This window comes from Notolepis coatsorum, assembly GCF_963971535.1.
Source record: "Notolepis coatsorum genome assembly, chromosome: 20".
Lineage (NCBI taxonomy): Eukaryota > Metazoa > Chordata > Actinopteri > Aulopiformes > Paralepididae > Notolepis > Notolepis coatsorum.
Genome location: NC_140184.1, coordinates 39,343,722 through 39,370,986, shown reverse-complemented (window position 1 = coordinate 39,370,986; position 27,265 = coordinate 39,343,722). Strand labels below are relative to the sequence as shown.

Here is a 27,265-nt window from a genome sequence, read left to right as displayed (position 1 = left end):
ATACGCCCCTTCCGCCGGGACGGATGTTTTCAGCTGACTCCTTTGGCGCCTGTCTCGTCCGCAGTGCTCCAGGCTCAGGTTACAGCCTGTTGCCTGGTTTTTTCCCCCGTGCGCTGCCTGCTTCCGTTGGTTAACCTTTTTTGTGTGCTTACGGCCATGCTGACTGCCTGTTCTGCAGGGTCAGTGTGCCAGGCGGTGTACTATTGGGGGGACAGGGCCCGCTCGGCTGAGGGGCCTTTGTCCGAATACGCTGGCGATGTGGGGGGCGGGGTCACTAAGTGCCCACCTGGTGGGGTCTTGATGCTGGCATCATGGACTTCTCCGGGCCCCCGTTCCAGGGGGTCCAGTCCCTTTGGTGGGTCTGGGCCTTCCTTCGCGCTCCGCTGCTACGGCCTTGCCACGGGGTTGGGTTTGCCCTTGACCCCGTGATTCTGGGGGCAGTAACGAGGTTGTTCCCTCCGTTCGTTCCCGGGTGGCATGCGGGTTGTGCGTGTGTGTAGTCGTGGGGTCAGGCCACGGTCTGCTCACCCTGTGCGTTGAGTTGCTTGAGTGCCTCTTCGCACGGTCGGGTCCGTCGCCCTCCCGGGAAACCTCCAATAGGGGGGGTGCCCTCCATTAGGGGGGGTCGGGGGGGCTCGGCCCTCCCTGTTCTGATGGTTGTGGGGGGCCTTCAGCGGGGTGTATTTGTCAGCCGGTGGCTCCCGCTCGGCCTCCCTTGTGCATGAGTGACGCCGAGCGGAGCCACTATGTCACAGAACGTTAGGTTATAACTATAACCAAGTTCTGTTAATAGTGGTGACGCTCTGCGTCCGACGCCGCTGCAGCCCTTGATCTCGCCTTGTGGTGAAAGCTTGGGAAGGAGGCGAGGGGGTGGCCCCACCCCTGCTTATATGGGAAGCTGATAGGGGTGTGGTCAGACAAATATTGGGATATAAAGGTACATTGTGGTCTTTATTCAGTGCGCGTGCACATGCGGGGATAGTGCATGAGTGACGCCGAGCGTCACCACTATTAACAGAACTTGGTTATAGTTATAACCTAACGTTATATGATTACTGGCGAAGCGTCTCGCTTCACCTATGGGATTGATTGGACATTTTATTAACAGATTGCAGAATGGGTACAATACAGTACGGCTCAATACACACAATTGGGATGGAGACCAGAGAAAGACTTTCGTCTTGTTTACATCAGGGTCCCCCATTTTCAATTCATCATAACATTCATGACATACAGATAAACAGTAGTTACATCCAGATATTTATGACATACTGTTTAAGAGACAGCATTTCTAAAAGAGAGTATATACATTTGAGGGGGAGGAAAACAGATCGCTTCTTGGCCCTGTTTCAACGCATGATTGACAAAATGCCAGAACAATAGTGTGGGTACTGGGGAGAGGGGGGTAAATTAATGTATTAAAATGTATTTTCTACAATTGTTAATATTTGCAGTGGATTTGTATTCTCTTTACATATACATGCGAATTACTAGAATTTATATCAAGAGAACCTAGAAGTAAAAAGTTAATACGTACTACCATGTAATACACTGCAGTACTCTATATTAACCTGCAATACCATGTTGTACCCTGTACTACCATGGTCATATTCTGTTGTATCATGTAGTACGCTATACTGCCATGTAGTACCATGCAATACCATGTAGTACTACTGTATATGCTTTATTATAGTCTCACCCATTCATTTTCTATTTGACTGACATACTGTATGAATATAAAGAACCTGACTAACATTTGATTAAACTTGTGCTACAAAATAACAACACAAAATGTCAAGAGTTTGATACCAAAAAACTTTTTATACAAGCATAAACACTGAAGACATTCGTTATCATTTACATAGTATGCAGAGCAAGCTTCATGGTCCTTCTGATGTAAACTGCCTGTAAGTAATGTAAACAGTCAGCGTGTGGGTGAGTTGCGTCATTACGCTGTCGGCAACTGATTGGTAGTGCTGTCCCATTTCGTAGTGCAATTCACCCCTTGTGCCTCCGCTCTGAAGGGTGACTCGAGGGGTAGGGGCCAAGGGGTAGGGCAAGCCGTAGGGCCAAGGGGAGGAATGGGACGCAGCCTAAATCTTGTTTGTAGGAAATTATGATAATAAATCAGGATAATAAAACACATTGTTTTATTCAATGTAGGTTGTTATTACAATTATTTTAAAATCATATTTGATAAAAAAAAACATCTTTTCTATGACTGTTTGCATTTCTAAGTCTTTTTGGACTCGCCATCTTCTAACATTACACTCTGTAACATATTTCTTGACTGCTCAACAGTTTGTAACTTCTCCTCTGTTGTTTGTTAACTTGCCCAACTTTTGAGCCACTCTGCTCGTGCTGGTTGCTGTGTTTCTCCATCTCTCCAGGCGCTTGTCGCTGTGTATGTGCACGTGTGTTTTCTTTTTGCACCTGTCACTGCAGGCTGTGTGTGTGTGTGTGAGAAGAGAGGGAGATGCAGAGAAAAAACTGTGGCTCGCTTGGGGAATATATTTGTCAGATTTGGTGCAAATCGTACAAAGCGCTCATAAATAACAAATCACTTCCTGTTTACTATGCCAAAAAAGAAAAGAAAAGAAGAAAAAGTTTGATCGGATCTGGCAGTCATATGATTTGACTGGATAGTGACTGAGTAGTACTGGGTAGATGACAGCATACACATATTTCCCAGGGACACAGTTTGCTTGATATAGCTGAACAGCCCTCCAGGAAACAGCCATTCCACGGCAGGGACGATTCGCTATTTACTCCTATACATTTAGACATTTCACCCCTTGTGTTGTGCCATGGGAGCTGTTCAGCTAGATCAAGCAAACTGGATAACAGCTGTTTGTCTCTGGAAAAGCTTCATGATTTCCTTCATAGTTTCTAAGCAGACTTCAATACCAAGAAACATTTCAAGCAAATTTCTGAAATTAAAAATATCATGCAGTCTCCATAGTAAAGAATAGGAGCTTTTGAACCAGGGGGGCGGGGCCAAGTGGAATGTGACCTTTGCGGTCAACTGCATAGCTAACACATGACACATTACACTGTAGGCTACTGTGTGTGAAATCTAATAACAGCACATGGTTACAATCTTCTCTGGAGCTAAGCCATGCCATGTAATATAAGGAATATGCATAACTGAAGTACATCTTTTCTTATAAGTGGCAACTGCTTGGTCCCCTTGTTTTTAAATACTATTATATTTGAATGTTACGCTGATGAAAACTGCCCTCCCTCCCAACAGCAAATATGAACAAAAACAAATCACCATGTACATTTCCATGCAAAACACGATACCATGCAAATCAGAGGCAAATTACCAGATGGTGCCACTGGCACTAAAATAAATGGTCAAAGTAGTCAGTTGTGAAAAACAATAACTCCAAAACCCTCAGGTGTACAGTCACTAAACATGATACAAATGTGCACCTCAACTTGCTCTGGTTGGTCACATAATGAACATTATGTGAAATGCGCTTACCATCCTAGCTTAGCACAAATTAATGGAAGCAGATACGGATCAGAAAGAAAGAAAGAAAATCCAGGCAGAGGCAGGGGTCTTTTTAGATAAACACAGAGAACGTTACATTACGCTACGGCTACGCTATGTTATGTTGCATTACGCTACACTACATTAGGTTTCACTACGTTACGTTACACTACGTTACGTTACACTATGTTACATTACACTGGTGAGGATTTAATTCTGCAATGTAGCTGCTAATCAGTGTTTTCACATTAGATTGTTAATGAAAGTATATTTCGCTGGCTTATTCATTTATGCAGTCTACTCATCTAAGGACCAAACACTGGACAACATCAATCAGTAATATAAGTAATAAAGTAATAAACTATACTATACATAACTATAGAATGTATACTATACTCCTACCATGGCTCATGGGGAAATCCTTAGCACAGTGTACCTTTTAGTGAGGGACATGATGTGGCATTGCATTTATGGGAAGAGCTTGTTGGAAGTGTTTAGCTACGATTGATTTTAGCTAATGACACTGCTGCATGGGATTCCCACTCTACAGCATTACTTCAGTTTTTAGAAAGGAAATTATCTATAACTCCATGTAAACCACTTAGTGTCACACAAACATGACACAAGTGTCAGTTACTTAACACTCCTTCAGTCAGATCAGCTGAGCAAAGAACACGTTGCTAATGCATCTCCAACAGAAAGACTCAAGTAGACTCAGGAGTGTTCTGCAAATGGGATGGAGCGTTACACGAGCTGTGCCAATGTAATTACACAACAATGTGTGTTTCAGTTACTCTAACATGCACACATACAAGACACATGATAATGTACATGTCTTGGGAAAGTGTAAATCACTGTGCTCCCACATTTACTGTAACATATACTGTGCATACCTACTCTAAAATAATGATCTATCTCACACGCACGCACGTGTGAGAGTGATCATTATTTTAGAGTAGGTATGCACAGTAGGCACGCACGCACGCACACCCACCCACCCACCCACCCACCCACCCACCCACCCACCCACCCACACACACACACACACACACACACACACACACACACACACACACACACACACACACACACACACACACACACACACACACACACACACACACACACACACACACACACACACACACACACACACACACACACACACACACACACACACACACACACACACACACACACACACACACACACACACACACGGCAAGCTTGTTACTGACTCACTGTGCCACACTGGAGACAGGGGTCAGCTCACTGTGTCTTTCTGCCTCCAGCTCCAGGTCATCTGCAAAGCTGCTGTTTCTCTGGAGAGGAATCTCCAACATGCCAGGGCTTTTTTTCACTGCACAGTTAAACACATCAGACCTTATTTAAGTTAAGTTACTTAGCTTAACTTATGTACTGATTCCTCTGCAACTGATCCATCCTAACCACATGGGAGCAGTAGGCTGTTTTAATGCCAGTACCCTGGACAAGGGCAATGTCAGGAATAAACCTAGGAAAATACAAATTCCACACCGAAAGGTCCTTTTTGCTGTGAAAATAGCAGTGCTAATCACTGCACCATTGTACTATTCCATAGATCTTGGACAGTTAAGGTAATATCTATAAACACAGATAACTGTCTCCCTGAGCTGTAAACCAGAGCCTCAAGACATGAAATTCTGATGACATCAAGTGACATTTTGGACTTGGACCATTTACAATAAATTAGTGGCCAACTTTGTGGGCTCAAATACTTTTAGTTTGACCTATTATATCCAAATGAGTTTTGTTAAAATGTAGGGCTTAGGCCTACTGGTCTGACTTAGAAAATGTACCTCTATCCCTGTAAAATCACCATGGGTACTCCTAGTGTCTTAACACATTCGGGGCCATTCGATTTCCCCATCTAGCTATAGCACGGCCAGGTTTTCATTACATAGTTTCACTGTGCGTCACGTTGTTTGTAGAGCTAAATCTATATTTTATATTATAGCTATGGATACAATACCATGGTCATTTGACAGTAACTATCTTCCGTTCAAGATGCAAAAAAGAAATTTCTTTTTCATGGGAGGCTGGCTATAGGGCGCAACGTGCATTCTACTAAAACCATTGGCGTTTCGTCCCTGGACACTAGGCTTGGGGTGGTATGACGGTATTACGGTATACCAGGGTATTTTCGAAATACCGACGGTATGATTTTCAATACCGTGACGTCACAGACTGTACGCCAACTCTGTAGTGCACAGCACGCACCAGCAGAGAGCAGGGCAGTCTGTCTTTCCCTCTCTCAGTCAGAGCAGAGCAGAGCTGAGCAGGTGACGCAACGCGCATGTTCCGTTGGGTTTATTAACCATGGGCCCACTTCCAGATATTGGATGATTGAGGAATCGGGAAACGGAGCGTTTTTCTAACGTTTTGAAATTGATTCGTGCATGAATGTGGACTCAGGGACACGTTGTTTGGGTACCGGTAAGTAAGTTATGTTATGGTTAAGCGATTGGAAGATGAACGTATGAGATATGAATGCTGGTGGTAGTGTATGTTTGGTAAAGCGTTCCAGTTCGACTGTGTGTGTGCGTATTGGCTTCGCGTTTCACTACATTGGTTTAATGACTTAAGCTGGGTTTTGATTATCACTTAATCAATGCAGAATAAATTTTGTGTGTCTGTATATGTAGTTGTGTACTACTGTCGTGAGTTTGTGAGTCATATTGATCGAATGTCAGCCTCCGTTATACGCTCCGTATGACTCGTTTCATATGTGTGTGTCTCGAATGTGCGCGCTGGTTTGTTTACACTTGGTAACACGGGTCGCTAAGGAATTTAGGCTTGAGGTTGAAGAGAGTGCACTTTTAGGTTGAAAGAACGGCCCTAATGTCAACGTGTTTCAATATAAGCGTTATGTATGGTGATAAGGAGTATATTGTTAACTTAACTTAGCTCCGCTCCACCCCCCCCTCCCCCCCCCACCCCCTGATGAAAATGAAAGGCATACTGTCATATACCGTATACCGGGGTATTATGTCATCATGGTATGACGGTATGAAAAAAATTATACCGCCCGAAGCCTACTGGACACGCGATTATTTTCAAATCAAGTGCATATGATAGGTATTATGTTTCATCATGAATGCTTGAAAGGGGGGGGGTCATTTCTGATTAATTGATTGCCAATAACGGCATTCGTTATTACCACAACACACGCCCATCAGGGGGATGGGGATGAAAACAATGCACGATCAAGCTGAAATTGATGTCAGATTGTCCTTACCTGTGGTCGGTGGTATTCCAAAAATAATATTCCAATTATTTGATCGCCATCTGGTCCATCCTATGCTCATCTGGTCCACGACATAACCCACAACAACATATGGATCGGGGGTCCCAAAAACGATTCAATGCGATCGAGTTAAGCACTAGGTTTCCCATTACTAGAAAAGTCCGTCTGGAGACATTCGAGTGTTACACCCGGTCTGGAACAGGGTTTACTGCACTCTCGATACTGCCTACTAGCAGGATCTGGCCGGTACTGCACCGTCGGAGTCCCTGTATGCCTTTTAACAGCAACATACAGGTGGTCCCTGACATTGAATAGGATATTAAAATCGAAAAAAAGGGAAACCGATCCAAAACCGTTAACTGTTGGCGCCCAATAATGTATATATATATATATATATATATATATATATATATATATATATATATATATATATATATATATATATATATATATATATATATATATATATATATATACGTGAATGGCCCCAAAAGTGTTAAGAGTTGTTCCACTATTCACTGTCTATGGAGCAGTTCCAGGATTTGTCTCTTGATTTAAGAAGATACTTCTTTTAATTTTCAAGTCATAACTGAGCTGTACAATATTATAGAAATAACACATTCATTCTATTTTAGGGTGGATTTTCCCTTTCAAACACTGAAGCATGAATACATGGGTTTACCTGGGGACGGTGAGCAGAACTGAAGGGAGGACAAAGATGTCCACGATTGCTGGTGATCTGCAGCGAGACACAAATATGATCATGCGCATATACTGTACATGAATGGACAATATAATGAAACAACAAAAAATGTATGGAGGGTAATTGATAATGGCTATATCCATGTCATTTGAATATTAATCCATTCTATCTTTAAAATTCAGCAATTGAGATATTTACACAAGCTGAAAATTAAATAGCATGCAAAGAGAGTAATATGAAATAGTAATAAGTTGACTATTAGTTCTAAAATAATTTGGAGGGTGTTAACGTGGACAGCGATTGGATGAGAAGACAGAGACAGTGTTTGGTCGGAGGATTTGTGCAGAAAGTGGACACTGACAGAAGCTCACCACCTTCTGCCAGAGAGCAGGATCCTACTGAGTCGCAGAGTAACAGGCCATTGATTGGGTGGGAAAAACAGCAAGAAGTGGGTCGCAGCGGCAGAGAAGGTTAACACAATGGCGCCCGACCACGGAGATCTCCGTGTTTCGATTCCACCCGTTGTGGACAGAAGCACGGATATATCCGTGGCAAGTTGTTTTTGCTTTTATTCCATTTTAATAACATATTCAAGGTCGCCGAGATGCACTGCAGATGTACCCTACTCTTTGAATTTGAGAAAGTGCAATTCCGGCCAGATCCTCTTAGGGGCGCTATCGCGATAATGCAGTGTGCCCTGTGGCTGAACGGAGCAGGTTTTTTTTTACTTTCAATGGAGTTTTCAGTTAGCAGGATTCTGGATGTGCAGCATGTAGCTTGGATTATGTTTTGGAATGCGGATTTCACTATGCAATAAGGGGATTTATTATCAGCCAATGGACATATCGATCTACCAGATGGCGATCGATAACGGGGAAATGCTCGGGGGGATCCCACCAACCCACGGTAAGATCTTTTTCACATAAAGTACATCCCGATCGGGCCTTGTTTTGATAGCCATCCATCCGATCAATGAATGAGGCTAATGAGGCTAACGCGGTTATTGGTAATCAATCATCAGAAACGACGTCCCCCGCCCCCCCCTTTCATGCATACATGCTTGAGGATTGTGCCGATCATATGCAGTTTGAGTTATTTCTGTAGCATATGTATAACGGAAATGCCATTGGATATAACAGTAGTAGCTATTAGCCCTGTATCTCGCCTTCCAGGAAATATACTAGACCAAATCCTGTATAACGCTTATATTCACAGCGCTATAAAATTAGAACGTATAGATGATTTCTTTTTCTTTAAGCCATTTTGAAGGGACGGTTTATGGTCTCAATTGACAATGAGAATGGACAGATAGCAATACTAAGCCGCCTATTCTCAGTCCTTGCCCCACAATGGTGGAATGAACTACCCATCCCAGTTAGGACAGCCGAATCCCGTCCAATCTTTCGCCGTCGACTAAAGACTCACTTCTTCAACCATTATCTGAAATAATAAAAAAATAAAATAAAAAAATCTAACCCCGACTAACCTTAATGTCATGCACTTGTCCTAATAAACTAACCTACACTGTAACACGCAACACTTTGATGAACATTGTTACTCAGCTGATAGAGTTATACCCTTCTTGCTGTCTTGTCGCACAGAACTTGTAAGTCGCTTTGGATAAAAGCGTCAGTTAAATGACTAAATGTAAATGTAAATGTAAATACTATAAAGTATAGATTTAGCTCTACAAACAGCCCCACGTCTGTTTACATTTCCTGGTCCTCTTGAGATTTATTAGACTCATCCCAGTGGCCGCGATTGTGTTAAGACTACCATATAGCAGCGGAGCAGGGTTGGGGTGTTGGTCCTGGGGGGTCCAGAGGGGTGGGAGTGGGGGCGGAAATGTCTTTTGTGGTGTCTGTAATAGTATAAGTAGATTTTTATGTTTCCATGTGTTTATTATTTGTATGATTGCTAATGTTATTATTATTATTATTATTATTATTATTATTATTATTATTATTATTATTATTATTATTATTATTATTATTATTATTATTATTATTATTATTATTATTATTATTATTATTATTATTGTTGTTGTGGTATTGTGTTGTCTTGTTATTATTATTGTTGCCGTGTTGTGTTTGCCCTGTTTATGTATAAAATATAAAATAAATACAAATATTTGATCAAAAAGAAAATATAAGAAAGCAAATAGAAGGTCAAGTAGGACGTGAGCAGCAGAGTTCAAAGGTCAGCAAAGCCAGTGGCCCATAAGACCATCCATATCAATAAAGCCATTATAAGGTTTGGTTTGTCCATCATCCAGTGAAATCAAAATCATAACGTTGTCGGTAGCAGTGGTCGTGTATTTGGTGACATGAAACTCATTTGGGTGTATGAGCTAAAACAAACATTAGGCTACAGTGTTAAGTTACACAAACAGTCTCCCTGTCAATGGAACAGTTCCTGGTGCATCTTGAGCACATGGGGAAGAGATGTTCATGTTTACAAATACTGCATAATATCTAGCGTAGGTTTTTGAATTGAGTGTGGGGCACGTCACAGGAAAAACAAAACAATGCTGATTTATTTTGCACATAATCTCACACATATCTCAAAATACTGTAAACGGTTTCGCACACATTATTTTAGTTTAACAGTCATTGAGAGTTTGAATATGACCTCCTGTCATGTCATTTGAGGACACCGAATCCTTGTAATGTGTCAATTAACACGTCATAACACAAGCATTCAGTGTCCTCCGATGGCAGCACTGGAGGACATAGTCAAACTCATTAACTCTCAATAACTGTAAAATGAAATAAATATATGCAAAACATTAGAGCCTTGGGATACGTATGTGTTAATTTTGGCAGCTATTTTCATTTTAGTTTTAGTCTTAGTCATGTGTCAAGTGCTCCTTTTTCGTTTTCATCCTGTCATCTTCATTTATTTTTCGTTTAGTCAGTTTTAGTCAACTAAAGGTCTGAGCATTTTAGTCTTAGTCAGTTTTTGTCTCAATTTAGTCTTTTTTGTTTTAGTCTAGATTTAGTCGACGAAAACGGATGACATTTTTGTCTATTTTTAGTTAATGGAAAAAAACTTGTCAGAAATAGTCAACATGGAACATTTTCTGATTTAAATTGCGTATTTATTTTTTAACCTAGGGGAATCTGAGTCGGCGGCACAAGTGATACACAGGAAGTATATATGTTGGTGTAGACATGGTCCAATGTATTGTTGCTCCTACAGTATATGTTGGTGTAGACATGGTCCAATGTATTGTTGCTCCTACAGTATATGTTGGTGTAGACATGGTCCAATGTATTGTTGCTCCTACAGTATATGTTGGTGTAGACATGGTTCAATGTATTGTTGCTCCTACAGTATATGTTGGTGTAGACATGGTCCAATGTATGCATCAAAGAGAGCATTACGGATGTGGTGACGTTGTTTCTGACCAGAAAGACAACGTTGAACTCTGTCTGTCTTCTGTTTTCTGTGTCTTTCCTTTCTCTCTGCCATGCCTGTCCTCTCTCTGCTGTGTCCGTCCTCTCTGTCATGTCTGTCCTCTCTCTCTCTGCTGTGTCTGGCAGCGGTTTATTCTATAACAGGATACTGTAAACTAGGTAAACAGAACACACAGTAGTACTAGTAGTAGTACACACTGATTGCAATCTGCTTTCATAAAAACATTATATAAAATCACATTCTGAGGTCAGTGTTAAAGTGCCACATGGAAGAGGTCTGGTTAGTGGTTAGAGTTAGAGGTCTGGTTAGGGTAACTTAGGGGTAGTTAAGCATTCATTATAATTTATTATTATTATTTAGATAGATGGATGTAAAGGGCTAGACCAACTCTTAACCCCTATCCGGACCTAGACCACCTCTAAGTCACAACCCTAACTTAGGGGTTAAAGTTAGAGGTGGTCTAGGTCTGGTTAGGGGTTAAAGTTAGAGGTGGTCTAGGTCTGGTTATACTGATCCGATACCAGTGCATACATAAAAAAAATAATTATATTATATAAATGATAAAACTTTATTTTTTTTTTACAGCTACTGTTTTATATATACTGTTTTTTAGTAATAACTAGAAAGTAATGGTATTTATTCAACAACAGGTGATTGTATAGATTAGTATTAGTATAATTAATTGACAACTAAGCTCAATGAGTTCACCCACGGAATGGTTGTTGGTACATTGGTTCCGCACGGACGTTACACGTTGTTGCGCACTTCCTATCCAGAAGGCTCCGTTTAGGTTGGCTAGTAGCAGAGGCTCTGTTGTGATTTTTTATGCAAAATAAATATTCAATATTCTCTTTTGAGACTCCGCCTCAGACTCTTATCATTTGGCACTAAAAGCTAAACATTGTCACGGGTATGGCTGTCTGCATTATGTCATTAATTGTGTGCGAGAGGTCAATCGTTACGTTAGCGTGAGCTAGCTTAGCCACTAGCTAACGCGAGCTAGATGGAAATACAAACAATGTAATGTTAGTGGTGAAAAAGTGATTTACCTTGGAATACTCCTTTGCCAACTTGCTGTACTTTGCTTGCAGGTCTGCAGCTGGATTATGAATAGTCCCAACTTTAGCCAAGGTAAGGTTAAGCTAAAACTAGCTTTTCAAATAGCTCCAGCTAATGCTAATAACATAGCTCCCCGTCACACTGCTCTACTCGGGACGATGGCATTAAGAAAAGTTATAATTATTTTGTCTCGTCTTGTTTTAGTCAACAATATCAACATACATGAAGAGAAATTTCGTCCTGGTTTTTATAAATTACATTTTTGTGTCGTCAGTTGTGGTCAACGATATTTAATAAACTATTTAGTCTCGTTAGCGTGACATGGTCTTCAATAACGTGACGTCATGTCTCGTTGTCGTCATGAAAAAAACCTTTGTTGACAAACATCTTTCGTCATCAATTTAGTCAACAAAATTAACACTGAGATTAGGTGCCAAATAAATCGGCATTGTTTTTTTTGGTGAAGTGCCCATTTAAGTGTAATTGACCGCACTGATTAAACTGTAAAGGAATCCCAACAGTTGCATAATGGGTGAGTGCAGTACCTGTGCCTACTGTGCTGTAAACGTCAGAACTCAGCTCCTTCCCATTGTCAAACACTGAGTCATAGGTGATGCTGGGGACGGTTGGAGAACAGGGGCCGTTATCCTTCTCAGAGCTCTTCAGCTTTTTCCTCATCTTCACCTGTCCAACAAATATAACTTGTTACATGAATACATTAATATAGCAGAGCAGCCCTGTCTGAAGTAATCATATTTCCCTTGAAGTAATCACGATATCTCCCTTGAAGTAATCATGATATCTCCCTGGGTTGAATTCAGGTGGGTTAAGTAGGCTACTGTATGTGTGTTAAGTCCAATGCACACGGCGGGCGACCGACGTCGCCTGGCGATGCGATCGTCTGTCGCTCAACGACAATCGCTTAGCGCCCCACACCAGACCCAACCGTTCACAGGTATAATAAGCTATTATGTGTCGCTCTGTTTAGCTGGGGGGTGTTCGTTTCCCCCCGGGAGATATGGGAGGACGGACTGGACGTAGGTTGTCGTGAAGCGAGCATATTAGCAGGTAACTGTGTTGTGCATTACGAGGGAAGTATTAACCTGTAAAACCCATATTGAGCTGGAATGAAACCACCATATAAGAATACAACCTCTCCTCATTCTTCCTGACATTACTGCATGACTGATCGCTACAATACGTTCACTACCACCGATTGGACAAGTATTGTTAAACGTATGCACCTGCTGAAAGAGAATGTTTTTTCACGGAAGACGCTGTTCTGTTCTCAACCATCATTTTCTTTTGACAATAAACCTTACAAACTACATCAGCTGCAGCCTGGACATTAAACTCTGTCAACATCCACAACTTATTTTGTTTGTAAGTATATTAGGTGCATCGTGGCGCATTGTCGATTTATTAGTTAATGACAAACGGCCAATATAGCTTCTCCAACTAACGTTATTTATTTAAATTGTTCCTGTTAATAATAATTAACATAAGAAGCATAGTAATAATACGTAGGTTATTGATCAATGAATGTATTGATAAATTAATTTATATTACAAATGATACACCAGTAGAAGTCATGTTATTTGCTCATTGTCCTTGCTGCGTCGCCTGCCGTCGCCTAAAAAAATAGGATTGAGGCGATATTTAGCCAGGCGACAGAAGTTGCTCCGCGATCGTCGCTCGAAAATCTCCTGCCGTGTGGGTTGTCTCCAGTGGTGCAGTGGTGGTCCCACTCTGTACCACGCCGTCCCAGCAGTTTTCTGAGCAGAAGTACGTGCACGGATGTGCATGTGCATGCACGCGCACACAAAAATGAGTTCACAACTTTCACTTGACTCGTCGCGCCGTGTGCCAAGTACCGGCACTTATCTATCACCTAGACTTTGCATAATAATAGGATACCAATAACATAACAAAGAACGAGAAGTGCAAAACCAAAATACAAGCCCTGTGGGGGTTTGCTTGAACTGTGGAGCTCTCACTATGTGACAAATGGTCCCGACTGGAAGGATGAGACATTAAGTTGTGCTTCAGAAGGAAACTGTCCTTCTGTAAACTAAGTTACATTGTTAATTTAGTTTGTATTTACTTTTCTAGTTTAAGTTAATTCAATTAAAGAAATTGTAACTACAATTACATTTAAAACATTGTTTGTTTTTCAACCATATCTGTTGACAATATAATTTCTTTATATATTGAAGGCTACATCCTGCTACCTTTTTCAGCTTCTCTATTTCAAGGCAATATTTACAAAAACTAAACTAAAACTAGTAATTTCCTATACAAACATGTTTCCTACTATTTATGCATAATAATCATCTGTTCTGTGCGCACGCGAGGGAACATGTATGCGCATGCGCGTGCACGTAGCGGCCAGGCAGTTCTGATATTACGACTGCACCCCTGGTTGTCTCATTCATAACAATGGAAGCGATACAATTCTGTCGGTCGCCTCGCTTAAAAAATCGGTCGCCTGGCAAAAATCGCCCGCCGTGTGCGTTGGACTTTACAGTTATGTGACGTAAGAGTGATACAGATTCCCAACCAACAATGGTAAATGGTAAACAGTAAATGGATTGCATTTATATAGTGCTTTTATGTAAAGCGCTTTACAACTTATGCCTTACATTCACACATTCACTCACACATTCACACACACATTCACATACCAACGGCAGGGGCAACCATGCAAGGTGCCAACCTGCTTATTGGGAGCACGTAGGGGTTAAGTGTCTTGCTCAAGGACACTTCGACACACTGCTGGAATCAAACCGGGAACCTTCTGATTACCAGACAACTCTACCTCCTGAGCCACTGTCACCCCTAACAATAACATCTAAGCAGGCCACTTGTTGTTACTGTATACCTGTACATTACACTGGCCTGGTTGCCCCTCATGGCACGTCAAGGGCCTTCATGACTCTTCATGTACAACTTAGTACTTTACAACTGTGATCTTTGTAATGGCTCCTGAGAGCTAATAAAGTTAGTGAACTAACAAAATTGAACTAATTTAATTGAATCAGTTCAACGCAGCTGAACATGCGGTGACATTGCCAGCATTGAAAGTCATTGCTGACCGTTTTCTTGGGCTTGGGGCTGCTTGGGAGGATGGGCCTCTTCCTCAGAAACATCTTAAAGGTAGCAGAGTCAGGGTTCTCCACTGCAAAGCATCTCCATGAACACTGGCAGGCCGGTTGAGAGAAGATATTCGTTTATTTTATGCCTACATGTGTAACTACTGCACACAGGTATAAACAATATTTTAAAAACACATACAACAAACATACAAACCTAATAGGTACATTTTCAAAAGGGTCACAAAACTACAAGAGCCTGATTTTAAGACATCTCAGCTACTGGAATGTATAGTTTACTTTACATCATGGGCTTTATGTACATGCATCAGTCTAACCTGGATAAGACAGGCTGCTGCTGGGATCTGTCTGTTGAAGTGCTTCTGCCTCTGTTTCTGCTGCACCTTCAGGGCAAAGCCGGAGCCCAGGATCCCCTGTGTGTATAAACGCTGCAGAGTGACGACTGCACAAGATAGACTTCTGACGGTTGTTGGTCATTTTGAAGAAAAAGATGAATAAAATAATAATAATAATAATTACAAAAAAAATAACCTTCGTACTGTCCTTTACTAGTATGCACTCTAATACTAAGGAATCTACCTTCATTATATTATTACCTACTATGCTAATATGTCTTTACTACTACATGTATGCACTCAAGTCTGTAGCACTCAAGTTCGACACTGTTTGACGAACAATGTTACTTGCCAGAGTTGTACCCTTCGTGTTGACTTGTTGTACAGAACTTGTACGTTGCTTTGGATAAAAGCGTCAGCTAAATGACTAAATGTAAATGTAAATGTATAACAACACAAAGCTCCAAGTCCTTTTATTTGTCTGCCTATGGCAAGAATGAAGTGTTTTACATGAGTAGTATAACGTTTTGCTAACTACCTAGCCACCTTTCTACCACTAAAGGACCGTATGTTACACAATACACACCCACTACGAGAATGCATTGAAGCTGGTGACCTTGGCGTGACCTGTGCTACAGTGCTAAACTACTTTTAGAGATTTATCCTTTTTTAAATGGCCACTTCACAATTCTAAATCCCCTACTTTATCAGAGAGAAAAATCTATATTAAAGAACCTGTGTGAACCACAGACAAAGCCAGGGGTGATCCTTTAATAACCCATTCAGAGAATTCTGAGAGACTGGTGGAGCTGGACTCCCTTATTTAGAAACATTAGAGGTCTGTACAATACTCACAATCAACGGTTCCATTTGATAGGAAAGTCAAGAGAGAGAAGGGTGAACAAAGATGTTACTAGTGTACACATTATCTATTACCTTGTACACTTACCGCTGGCAGGGCAAAGAAGGAAATGGCAAAGACTGAGAAACAGGATGCAATAGTCTTGCCAATCCAGGTTTGTGGTACTTTGTCTCCATAGCCTATAGTGGTCACTGTCACCTTTGAGAACAAAATAAAGAAAAAACAAGTGTCAACCAAAATGGAATGAAACATAACAGTAACTGTGTGGACATGTACAGTATAGAGTACTGTACAGGCTTCTTATCTTTTTCATCTTTATTTAACCAGGTATTTAGCCCTCTTTAGATATCTTTCACAAGGCTGACCTGGCCAAGCAAGCAGCAGCACATGTCATAATATAACTCACAAGATAAAAAAACAGTAAACAAAACAACATGTAAAAGAACAAAGGAGCAATAAGAGGCACACATGATACATATCACATCATATACAGTGCAGAAGTTTGGGACAACACAGACATTCTTACTGACAGACCCCATTGCCCACACTCCCATAGTGTGTACACATCCACACATAAACACATCCACGCGCACACACACCCGTCGTCCTTCCCCCCAAGGGCAGCCGGGAGCAGATGTGAGCGCCGTGCCCGGGGACCAATCCAAGTGCTCCTGTCTGTCTTCGTCAGGGACGCGACAGCGTTAGCGATCTGACGTGCATGTTTTTTCATTGGGTTTATCTTATTGGGAGGGGAAACCCTTGCGAGCACGAGGAGAACATGCAAACTCCACACAGAAAGGCCCGGGCGGTACCCCACCTGGGTAACTGGCAACACGGCAACCTGGTCCCCAAGCGGGAATCGAACACACAACCTTCTAGCTGTGAGGCGACAGTGTTAACCACTACACCACCGTGCCGCTTACATAGACTTACATTCGTTTTGTAACTAACCCAACCTTAACCTTAACATACGGTTATCCTATAACCATAGTTATATGAGTATAGCGAGCGCTCTGCTCGTAGTGGAACCAGTGGCGGCTCTGCCACTAGGGGCGCAAGGGCGCCGCCCCCCCTTCAGGCCCTGCCTGGTTATATGAGAGTAGAACAAGAAAAAGTATATTTTTGTTTTTAGTTTTATAGCCCTATAAATAATATAAACATGTTTAAAATGAATAATATTTACTCATTTTAAGTATGTTTGTATTTCCAATGCACAATATAACGTTATTATCTCAAATAAAAAAACACTCGTTTTCGTGAGCAGGAAGTGACATCACGTTTTTTTAAATTTTTTCCTATTTCTCGGCCCGGGCTAGACGCGATAGCGCTCTGAGTGCGCGTCACAGTTTGATCGCTGTATCAGTCACAGCCAATCAGTGCATAACGCGTTGTGCGTTGAAATATGACTATTATGTTGGAATCCGGGCGCGATTTGAAGCGGTCTAGCCAGTAGCGTCAAGAATGTCTGTAGCCGCATTTCGCGGAGACGCTCTCTGATTGGCCGACGCCAGTATTTTTTTCCGTAGCAGAATTTCACAGAGACGATCTCTGATTGGCCGAATCCAATTTCTAATGTTCCAATTCTAGCTTATTCCAATTCTAGCTTATTCCTAGGTTGGTGATGCAGGCAGCTGTTTGTCTTAGAGCGTGCCGTGCCCGTGACTGCAAGTTCTTTAGACTGTTAAGCTTAGGCACTCTTTCAAAGTTGGTTAAGGTTAGAGTTTGTCTTAGAGCATGGCGATAGAACGCCAGGTAGTTTGCAGTCTGTTCGAGCGGAAATGGACAAAGGAATGAAGTACTTGTGTTGTGTGGTGCTTCTGCTAACAAGCTAACACTTGGCTAACAAGCTATATGGCGGATGCAGTCTGGACACAGTGGACAGTGGTCTGGAATTAAACATCAACAGTGGATTATACACTTTATCAAGGCAAGCCCTGGACGTGTCAACTAAACAGTGAGTCTCTCTCGCTCTCTCTCTCTCTCTCTCTCTCTCTCTCTCTCTCTCTCTCTCTCTCTCTCTCTCTCTCTCTCTCTCTCTCTCTCTCTCTCTCTCTCTCTCTCTCTCTCTGTGGTTAACGTTAACGTTTGTAAATAGTTTTTTTTTAGGAGCAGTACTGTTAGGCTACTGCTGGCCATTCATGAAGCGAGACATTGCTGATTGTTTATTTATTTTATAACAAGACTATGACTACCAACTGCCTAGCCAGCCATGTATCAATCTTGGATGCAATAATAACGTTACCACACTGACTGTGTCGATGGCTCATTGATTTAACTACTGCAGCTCTCTCGGATTGAAAATACGTGGATTATGGCTTGTTCAATATCGTCTATGTTTGAATGAATGAATGAATGAAAACTTTATTAACAGATTGCAGAATGGGTACAATACAGTACGGCTCAATACACACAATTGTTAAGCTTAAGGGGATGCAGACCAGAGAAAGACGTTTGTCTTGTTTACATCAGGGTCCCAGATTTTCGATTCATATCGATAGTTTAATAGCTAGCCTTGGCTCGTTTAACAATATGCAAAATATGTGTACAGCCCTGTACTCATACTGAAGTTATTCTTGGTATATAATAGGTCTGATTGTGTAACGAATCGATTCCACGTCGCGCTGTGTGTGAGAGAGAGAAGGAGAGAGGGAGAGATCTGCCTGTGTTTGGAGACGGGGCGAGTTTTGTTTCTAACTTTTCTATTTATATAGTGTTTCAAGTTGTGAATTAGAGTCTAGACTATACTTTATTTGACTGGTTGTGTGTTGTTGTAGTAACAGCTGAGCGACTCGTTCATAAGAGCCGATTCATTGCCGTGAGCGTGAGTCGAATCGCTCACGTCTTGCCATGAGTCTGTTGCGTGGTACATGTTTGCAAAATGTTTGGTATAGCGCCCCTAGTGGCGAAGTACCCACCGGCCGCCACTGAGTGGAACCATATCCCTTTCAATCTAATTCTGAATAAAATGTCTCCACATGTACACACCCATCCGCCTGGCCACACCCACATCCGCTCCTCTACATAAGCGGGGACGTGGCCATACTAACAGCTCCTTCCCAAGTCTTTTACCACCGAAGGCAAAGACCACGGGGTCCTCAGTGAGTCCGAGCAGGGCGCTCGCTATACTCATATAACTATGGTTATAGGATAACCGTATGTTATATTATCGTATAGCTTACGCTCTGCTTGTAGTGGAACACAGGAGCTGAGCAGAGCGGAAGCTCGACAAATGTACCTGCTGAGGCCCCCCACAACCATCAGAACCGGGGAGGACCCGAGCCCCCGGACCCCCCTAGAGGGGGACGGGAGGGAATCGGATCCGACTGTGCAAAGAGGGTTTAGCAACTCAATGCACAGGGTGAGCAGATCATGGGACTTACCTTCACACAGAAGGACCCGCGACTACACAGGCGCGCATCCCACATGCTACTAGGGAACAAACGAAAAAAGAAAAAAAAATGTTACAGCCCCTAACATCACAGGGTCAAAGGTCAATAACCCAACCCTGTGGCAAAGCCATAGCAGCAGAGCGCGGAGGAGGACCCAGCCCCAGGAACAGCCTGAGGGTCAGGACCCCCTGGAAAAGGGGGCCTGGTGAGGCCAACGATGCCGCAGCATCGAGACCCCACCAGACGGTCACTAGTGACACCACCCCCCACATCGCCAGCGTATCGGACAGGGCCCAATCCAAGAGCAGGCCCTTCCCCCCTACAGCACGCCGCCCTGAAGCACTCCACAAAGGCTACACCCCCACAATACTGTGGGGCCAGGCGGCGCACCGGGGAGACAACTCCCAAAGAGGTTGATCCCTCAATCCTGGCAACAGGTCAAAAGCGTAACTCGACCTGTGCCCAGAGCACTGCGGACTAGACAGGCGCCTAAGGGGTCTACTGAAAACAACCCCCCGGCGGAAGGGGCGTTCGGTATGCTGTGCACCATGTCGCAGCCTCCACAAAAACCGACCCCCTAGAGAGGCCGAGGCAGAGAAGGCTGACATGATTGGCAGACGTCATGAAAAGTGCGGGGGCACACTCGCAGGCAGACGGGGTCAAGCCCGGCCTAACCCGAGAGTCGCCTCCGCTACCAACACACCGGGGAACCAACCACCCCCCTATGTTTAGTTTAACAGGAGGCGGTTGTTCCCTTAACCCCCCCAAGAAAAAAAAATCTGAAACACAACTGCGCGTACACACCGGCTATACAGGCAGTACAAGCGTTTCAGTTTTCAAGAAGGGGTTAACCCAGGCCAACAGGTAGACGAGAACGAGTCCGGACCTGGGCCCGGCGGACCGGGACATACACAGGGATGCCAGAGGGGTACAATAGGACCACCTCGACAGCCCCCTCCCAGCCCCGCCAAGCAGGGGAAGAGAGGGGCGAAAAAGAATGGAGAAGGACCAGGCTCCTTAGCACAGCGCAAGGTACAACACAATATGGACCAAGCAACATTGAAGGATAACTCGTAGTGATGTAACCACGAACACACCTCCATAACATCAAACCCTGCGACGCCCGGGCCAACCCGGTATTTTCCCCCCGAAAAAGCACACAGTCCTTCAGCTTCAGGGTACCAGAACAGCAGATCTGCGCCCTGGCGGACAACGGGTTAACTGACCTGGTCCGGCGTGACCAGAACCAGTCCTGTGTCCTAATCAGGCCACCATCCCCAGTCCTAAGAGGGGGGCACAGAGGGCGCCACCAAGACGGTCAGAACATGAACGCACCGTGCCCGGTGGCCCACCCCATGGGCGTGAGACCCCTCCGCCAATGTTTCGATCTACTTTGTCATCTCCCCCCAGAGATGAGCAGGAATTCGTCGAGACTAACCTAGTACACTGGCGCTCGGAAGAGATGAAATCTCCATCCTAGTTGCTCTATAAAAAACGCCGTTTCTACAATGAGCAACCAAGGCGCACCAGCCCATGCGTGGTTCCACACAGAAGCACCCAGGGCCAGCGCTATGTACACGTCGAGACCCAAAACACATCAATGGCAATTCTAACAAGAAACCAGATAACGTTCCCTCCATGCCGCCTGGGACGAGCGATAGGAAGCTGGCCAAAAGACACAGATATGGGTCCCATATGATGCGTCTGAGGGAAAGAACCCCTGTCAACCCTGCTCTGTACAAGAGAGGGGACAGGAACCCCCAGAGAGTACAGTAAATGACAGTACACCTCCTGGTTTGGGAATAGCACTGCACAAGACCGAAGCAGACTACAAAGAGTGACACGTTCAGCCGAACGCACAATTGGAGGGGGGCTCCCCACCCTCCAGAACATTTACAACAAGTGGTGCAGGGGTAAGGCTAAGAAAATCATTAAGGACTCCAGCCACCCGAACAACTGCCTCTTTGAACTGCTGCGGTCAGGCAAGCGATACCGGAGTCTCAAGGCGAGCACAGAAAGACTCAGAAGAAGCTTCTATCCCCAGGCCATCAGGCTGCTCAACGAACAATAAACACTACACAACAACCATCAAATGCACATAGCACACACATCCACACGCACACACCCACTTTAAACAAACACACTGCAGCACCCACTCCACACTTTATATTTATTGATAACGGATTTGCACTACAACTCGTACACCTTAATGTAAATTGTACCTAAATTGTACCTCATCCCATTTCTGCTTTGCACTATATAGGATTGTATATTAGTACACTGCATAGTATATTGTATATTATATGGTAACTCAGTTACGTCTATTCTGCATCGAACATTGTACATATGTCTATACTGAACACTGTGATTTTGAATTTTTTTTTACTTCTAATTTACATGCTATACTATGTTATTTCATACTTATCTTGTCTAGCAGTCTCTGGAGCGTAACAGTAAGAAGCATTTTGTATAAAAGTATTCTGTACTTCTGTATGACAACTATTAAAGAAACTTGAGAAACTTGAAACTACAGTAAATGACCAAGTATGGCTTTGTCAGTATTCCAATGTACAGTGTACAGTGTCCCCCCCCCCTACCCAACACCCCCCCCCCCACACCTCCAATGTACAGCACCCACCCAACCTCCTCCAATGTACAGTTTCTACGTCAAATGTATATACACTCTTTTTCTGGACACTTTTGTATCACAAACAGTACTGTATTTGCAAATCTGATATGTCATAAATGTATAGATGTAGCAGTACTGTCTATCTGTATGTCATGTATGTCATATATGTTATGATTAATTGAAAATGGGGGACCCTGATGTAAACAAGACGAAAGTCTTTCTCTGGTCTGCATCCCCTTAACAATTGTATGTATTGAGCTGTACTGTACTGTACCCATTCTGCAATCTGTTAATACACTTTTCAATCAATCAATCAATCAAGAGACCTCCCACGTGAGTAATAATTGAAAAGATATATGTAAACATTGAGCTACGTGACCAAAAGCTCAATACATATGCAATAGAGCGCAGAGCAGAAAACACAGTTTCCACACACCGCATAACTCAATCTTGATAAATAACAGCGGTCCACAACATGGAGTCTGAAAAAAACTCACGGAAGCCTCACGATCAATAGAAACGCGCCCAGTGACGTATTCTATGGCCGGGGAAATTCCGTGACCCACCTGCCCAAATATGGCGTGGGACCAGGGAACTCCCCCCCCCCCCCCCCCCTCCCCACCCAGCGTGACAGGAAGACCGAAGAACAGGAGGTCCAACCCCCTGGCCAATCAGAAAAAAGGGGGGAGGGGTTTATCAGTTCACCCCCTTATGACCCTATACCCCGGATACGATGAAAACAAACAAGCAGCAATGATACCAGTTTACCTAGCATGCTACATGAAAAAGCATATATCCACTAGGATAAGCTCAACCATTTGCATGCTAGCCACAGACGATAACTCGTTTGCAAAACAGGTTTTTTATACAAGGCTTTAGGCTCATGTGCGAACACGTCACCCATGTTTATGTACTTCACCAAGTAAAGAGAAAACACAGACGTTTAAAGAGAGGGTCAAAGACCTCGGTACAAGCTACATATATGATTACTTCTGTAGGCTAACACTCTAACCTGGTTGTGGACTCGATGCCATGTTTCCCAAACGTAACAAAATACACACAACCCCCTCAGATAAAAAAGGTAAAGTTCACTCTTACTACTGCAAGAAGAACACAGTCCTCTTCATGATGAGGGAAGACAAGTCTTTCGACCGAGTGCTAGCCACAGGCCTTGCTAAGCACACATATATATAGCGACCAGAATTTTTTTTCAAGAAAAACTGTCCTACTCTCTAAGCAAACACACAACCCCACAGCTAGGTGAGGGTTTATACATCGTATCCCCAATATATAGTGAATAAACACACATTTTGTAACAAAAAACAGTCCCTCACCAGGAGGGACCTTTTATTTAATAACAAAAGTATATGTTGGGGGGGGGGGGGGGGGGGGGGGGGCAGGGGTAAACAGGGGAGTCACTAGCGGCGCCTGCCGTGTGCAGAGCGGTGTTTGCCCCCATGGGGAGCCGGCCCGGAGGAACGGTTCTGGGGAGCCTGGTCATGTCGATCCCTACCGTTACCTCCGGGCGTGGGGCCGCTGGCTGCAGCGGACGAGGCACTCCCTCCACTCCTGGCCTTCTTCGCCGAAGGTCCAGTAGTGGCGGCGGTGGTGGCAGAGGCAACGGTCGCGGTCCTCTGCCGGCGTTGCTTTTTCCGAAGGTATAATAATAATAATTTAGGACCTGCTCAGAGGTCGGCGCTGGGATAGAGTGGCCAGGGCGTGCTCCTTCCCCGCGGCTATCGCCTGCAGCTGGGTTAGGTGCAGGATGGCTCCAGCCGCCTGGGCGTGAAGATATTGCTGATGGTCATCCAATACCGACCCGCCCGCCATCATCCCCGAAATGTAGCGCGCTAGCTGCGCGATGTTGGAAGTCCCAGCTAGGCTCTGAGTCGCGATGTACACCTGGTCACTCCCACACCATTTCGGGACAAAGTATGGATGCCATCGGGCTATCAAGCCGAGGCACCCCGTCCTTTAGCCCCTGGACCAAACTCGCCACCTGCGGGACTGGCACGTAGGCGGGGGTAAGGCCAATAATGCGGGAGATTACCTGTCCCTGTTTCACGTAGGCCTCCATTGATGGGAAGAATGGGCAGACAACGCCCGTCTCTCTCACAGGACGACGTTGCCAGAGATGACCTATCATGTCATCAGGAACAGGTGCAGGCAGAGGCTGGGGCAACGCCACGCCATTAGCGGCTGCGGCGGCCGCCATGAGCTCGGGGAACAAGGCAAGCAACTCCCCTTGCGTACCTCCCTCCACGTCACTCGCGTCCCTCACGTACGGGAGGCTGCCACGGGCGCCACCATCCGACGCGGCAGATAGCTGGGCATCTTGTCTCAGGGTCGGAGGTTCTAACCCAACACCGGAGAACAAGGGACCCCAAGGAGACGCAACACTCCCTGCCACTCCCCGAGGGGGAGAGTGATACGTCTCCACTGGGGCATCGAACAAGAGAGCTCTCGCCCCCTCCATATGATCCTCAGTCTCCATCGGAAATGGAGACGAGGCAAGAGAACTCTCGTCCGGCTCAAGCACAACATCAAAGCCTGGCCGTTCACCCCTGCAGCTCGCCGCCTTACGACGAGAGCGAGCAGAGGCGAAGAGTCTGCGTCGCAAATCCCCAGCCACCAGAGGAGCTGTCGACCGTCCACTGGCAGGGGAACCAGGGCCGGAACCAGGCCATCTCACGGGAGATGGAGGCTCAACGGCCCCTCGGAGAGGCAAACTCACCACCGGGCGCCGCCCGGGCATATCTGACCGCCACGACCGCGGAGCCAGAGACGCCCCACGACGCACAGAGGTTCCACTACGAGCAGAGCGTAAGCTATACGATAATATAACCTAACTTATTCTGTGGAGTGTATTCTCAAAGTTGGTCCTTATTTTTCACATACCAGTAAATGTTCACACATGCACATGCACACGCGCGCACATGCACACACACACACACACACACACACACACACACACCACACCACACACACACACACACACACACACACACACACACACACACACACACACACACACACACACACACACACACACACACACACACACACACACACACACACACATTGGTTCTTACCACTCCCCACCACAGGGCATCAGCATAGCTGCCAAACTCGGTAACGCCGCTGCTGTCCACGGCATCCTTCTCTGCCAGGTACACGAAGTACGAGGAGAAGATCAAGCCCAGGAAACCGATGTACAAGGTAGTGATCAGCTCCTGATCAACACACATTCAGACCACATTTAAATTATATCCCACCCATATTCATCCGTGAAATTATACAATAGCATTGTGGAGTCCATAAAGTAGAACTCAGTCTCAAAAAGTCAACATTTCTTCACATATTTAGCCAAACAGTTAAGAAAATCCTTCAATCCTTGAAAAAAGCACAATGACTACTTAAAGTAATTCAATTATATACAATGTATTAAATATATTATATTCCTGCCCTGGTCACCTCTTTGTAGCTATACAGTACCCACACAAAGCCAAATAAGGTCAGACACAATGTTCACTGAACCAAGGAAACTATAAAAGAAGGATGGGTCATTAAGTCACTGTGTATTAAATGGTATCGCCATATCCTTGTTTATGACCTGTCATTAACCTGTCAACAGGTTACAGGTAACTAACTAGCTGTTTAGTGGGGTCCTACTAATCACCCCAAAGTACCAGAAAATACCCCCAAATCCCCCAAAGTATACCCCAAAATACCAGAAAATCCCCCAAAGTATACCCCAAAGTACCAGAAAATACCAGAAAATCCCCCAAAATACCCTAAAATACCCCAAAGTACCAGAAAATACCAGAAAATACCCCAAAATACCCTAAAATACCCCAAAGTATACCCCAAAGTACCAGAAAATACCAGAAAATACCCCAAAATACCCCCAAATACCCCAAAGTATACCCCAAAGTACCAGAAAATACCAGAAAATACCCCAAAATACCCCAAAATACCCTAAAATACCCCAAAGTATACCCCAACCCAAAGTACCAGAAAATACCCCAAAGTATACCCCAAAGTACCAGAGAATACCAGAAAATACCCCAAAGTACCCCAAAATACCCCAAAGTATACCCCAAAGTACCAGATAATACCAGAAAATACCACAAATACCCTAAAGTACCCCAAAGTATACCCCAACGTACCAGAAAATACCAGAAAATACCCTAAAATACCCCAAAATACCCTAAAATACCCCAAAGTATACCCCAAAGTACCAGAAAATACCCCAAAATAATCTAAAATACCCCAAAGTATTCCCAAAGTACCAGAAAATACCCCAAAATACCCTAAAATACCCCAAAGAATACCCCATAGTACCGGAAAATACCAGAAAATACCCCAAAATACCCCCAAAGTACCCCAAATAGTGTGTAATAGTGTAATAGTGTAATAGTAGTAATAGTGTGTAATAGTGTAATAGTGTGATAGTGTGTAATAGTGTGTAATAGTGTGTAATTGTGTAATAGTGTGTAATAGTGTAATAGTGTGCTAGTATAATAGTGTGTAATAGTGTGTAATAGTGTGTAATAGTGTAATAGTGTGTAATAGTGTGTACTAGTGTGTAATAGTGTAATAGTGTGCTAGTGTAATAGTGTAATAGTGTGTAATAGTGTAATAGTGTAATAGTGTGCTAGTGTGTAATAGTGTAATAGTGTACCCCAAAGTATACCCCAAAGTACCAGAAAATACCAGAAAATACCCCAAAATACCCTAAAATACCCCAAAGTATACCCCAACCCAAAGTACCAGAAAATACCCCAAAATACCCCCAAAATACCTTAAAATACCCCAAAGTATACCCCAAAGTACCAGAAAATACCAGAAAATACCCCAAAGTACCCCAAAATACCCCCAAAGTATACCCCAAAGTACCAGAAAATACCAGAAAATACCCCAAAGTACCCCAAAGTATACCCCAACGTACCAGAAAATACCCTAAAATA

The 27,265-nt window shown here is 43.9% G+C and overlaps 1 protein-coding gene across 1 annotated transcript in view; it reads right to left on the bottom strand.

Annotated features, from left to right (window-relative positions):
- The window catches only part of kcnq1.1 (potassium voltage-gated channel, KQT-like subfamily, member 1.1), a 160,854-nt gene that overhangs the window by 29,610 nt on the left and 103,979 nt on the right, over positions 1-27,265 (bottom strand). The window contains exons 6-12 of the mRNA XM_084337483.1: positions 25,388-25,528; positions 16,365-16,475; positions 15,398-15,493; positions 15,063-15,167; positions 12,513-12,651; positions 7,468-7,524; positions 4,742-4,859 (exon numbers count right to left, since the gene is read on the bottom strand). Coding sequence (XP_084193609.1) covers positions 4,742-4,859; positions 7,468-7,524; positions 12,513-12,651; positions 15,063-15,167; positions 15,398-15,493; positions 16,365-16,475; positions 25,388-25,528 — 767 coding nt within the window. The remainder of the gene's footprint in view (positions 1-4,741; positions 4,860-7,467; positions 7,525-12,512; positions 12,652-15,062; positions 15,168-15,397; positions 15,494-16,364; positions 16,476-25,387; positions 25,529-27,265) is intronic.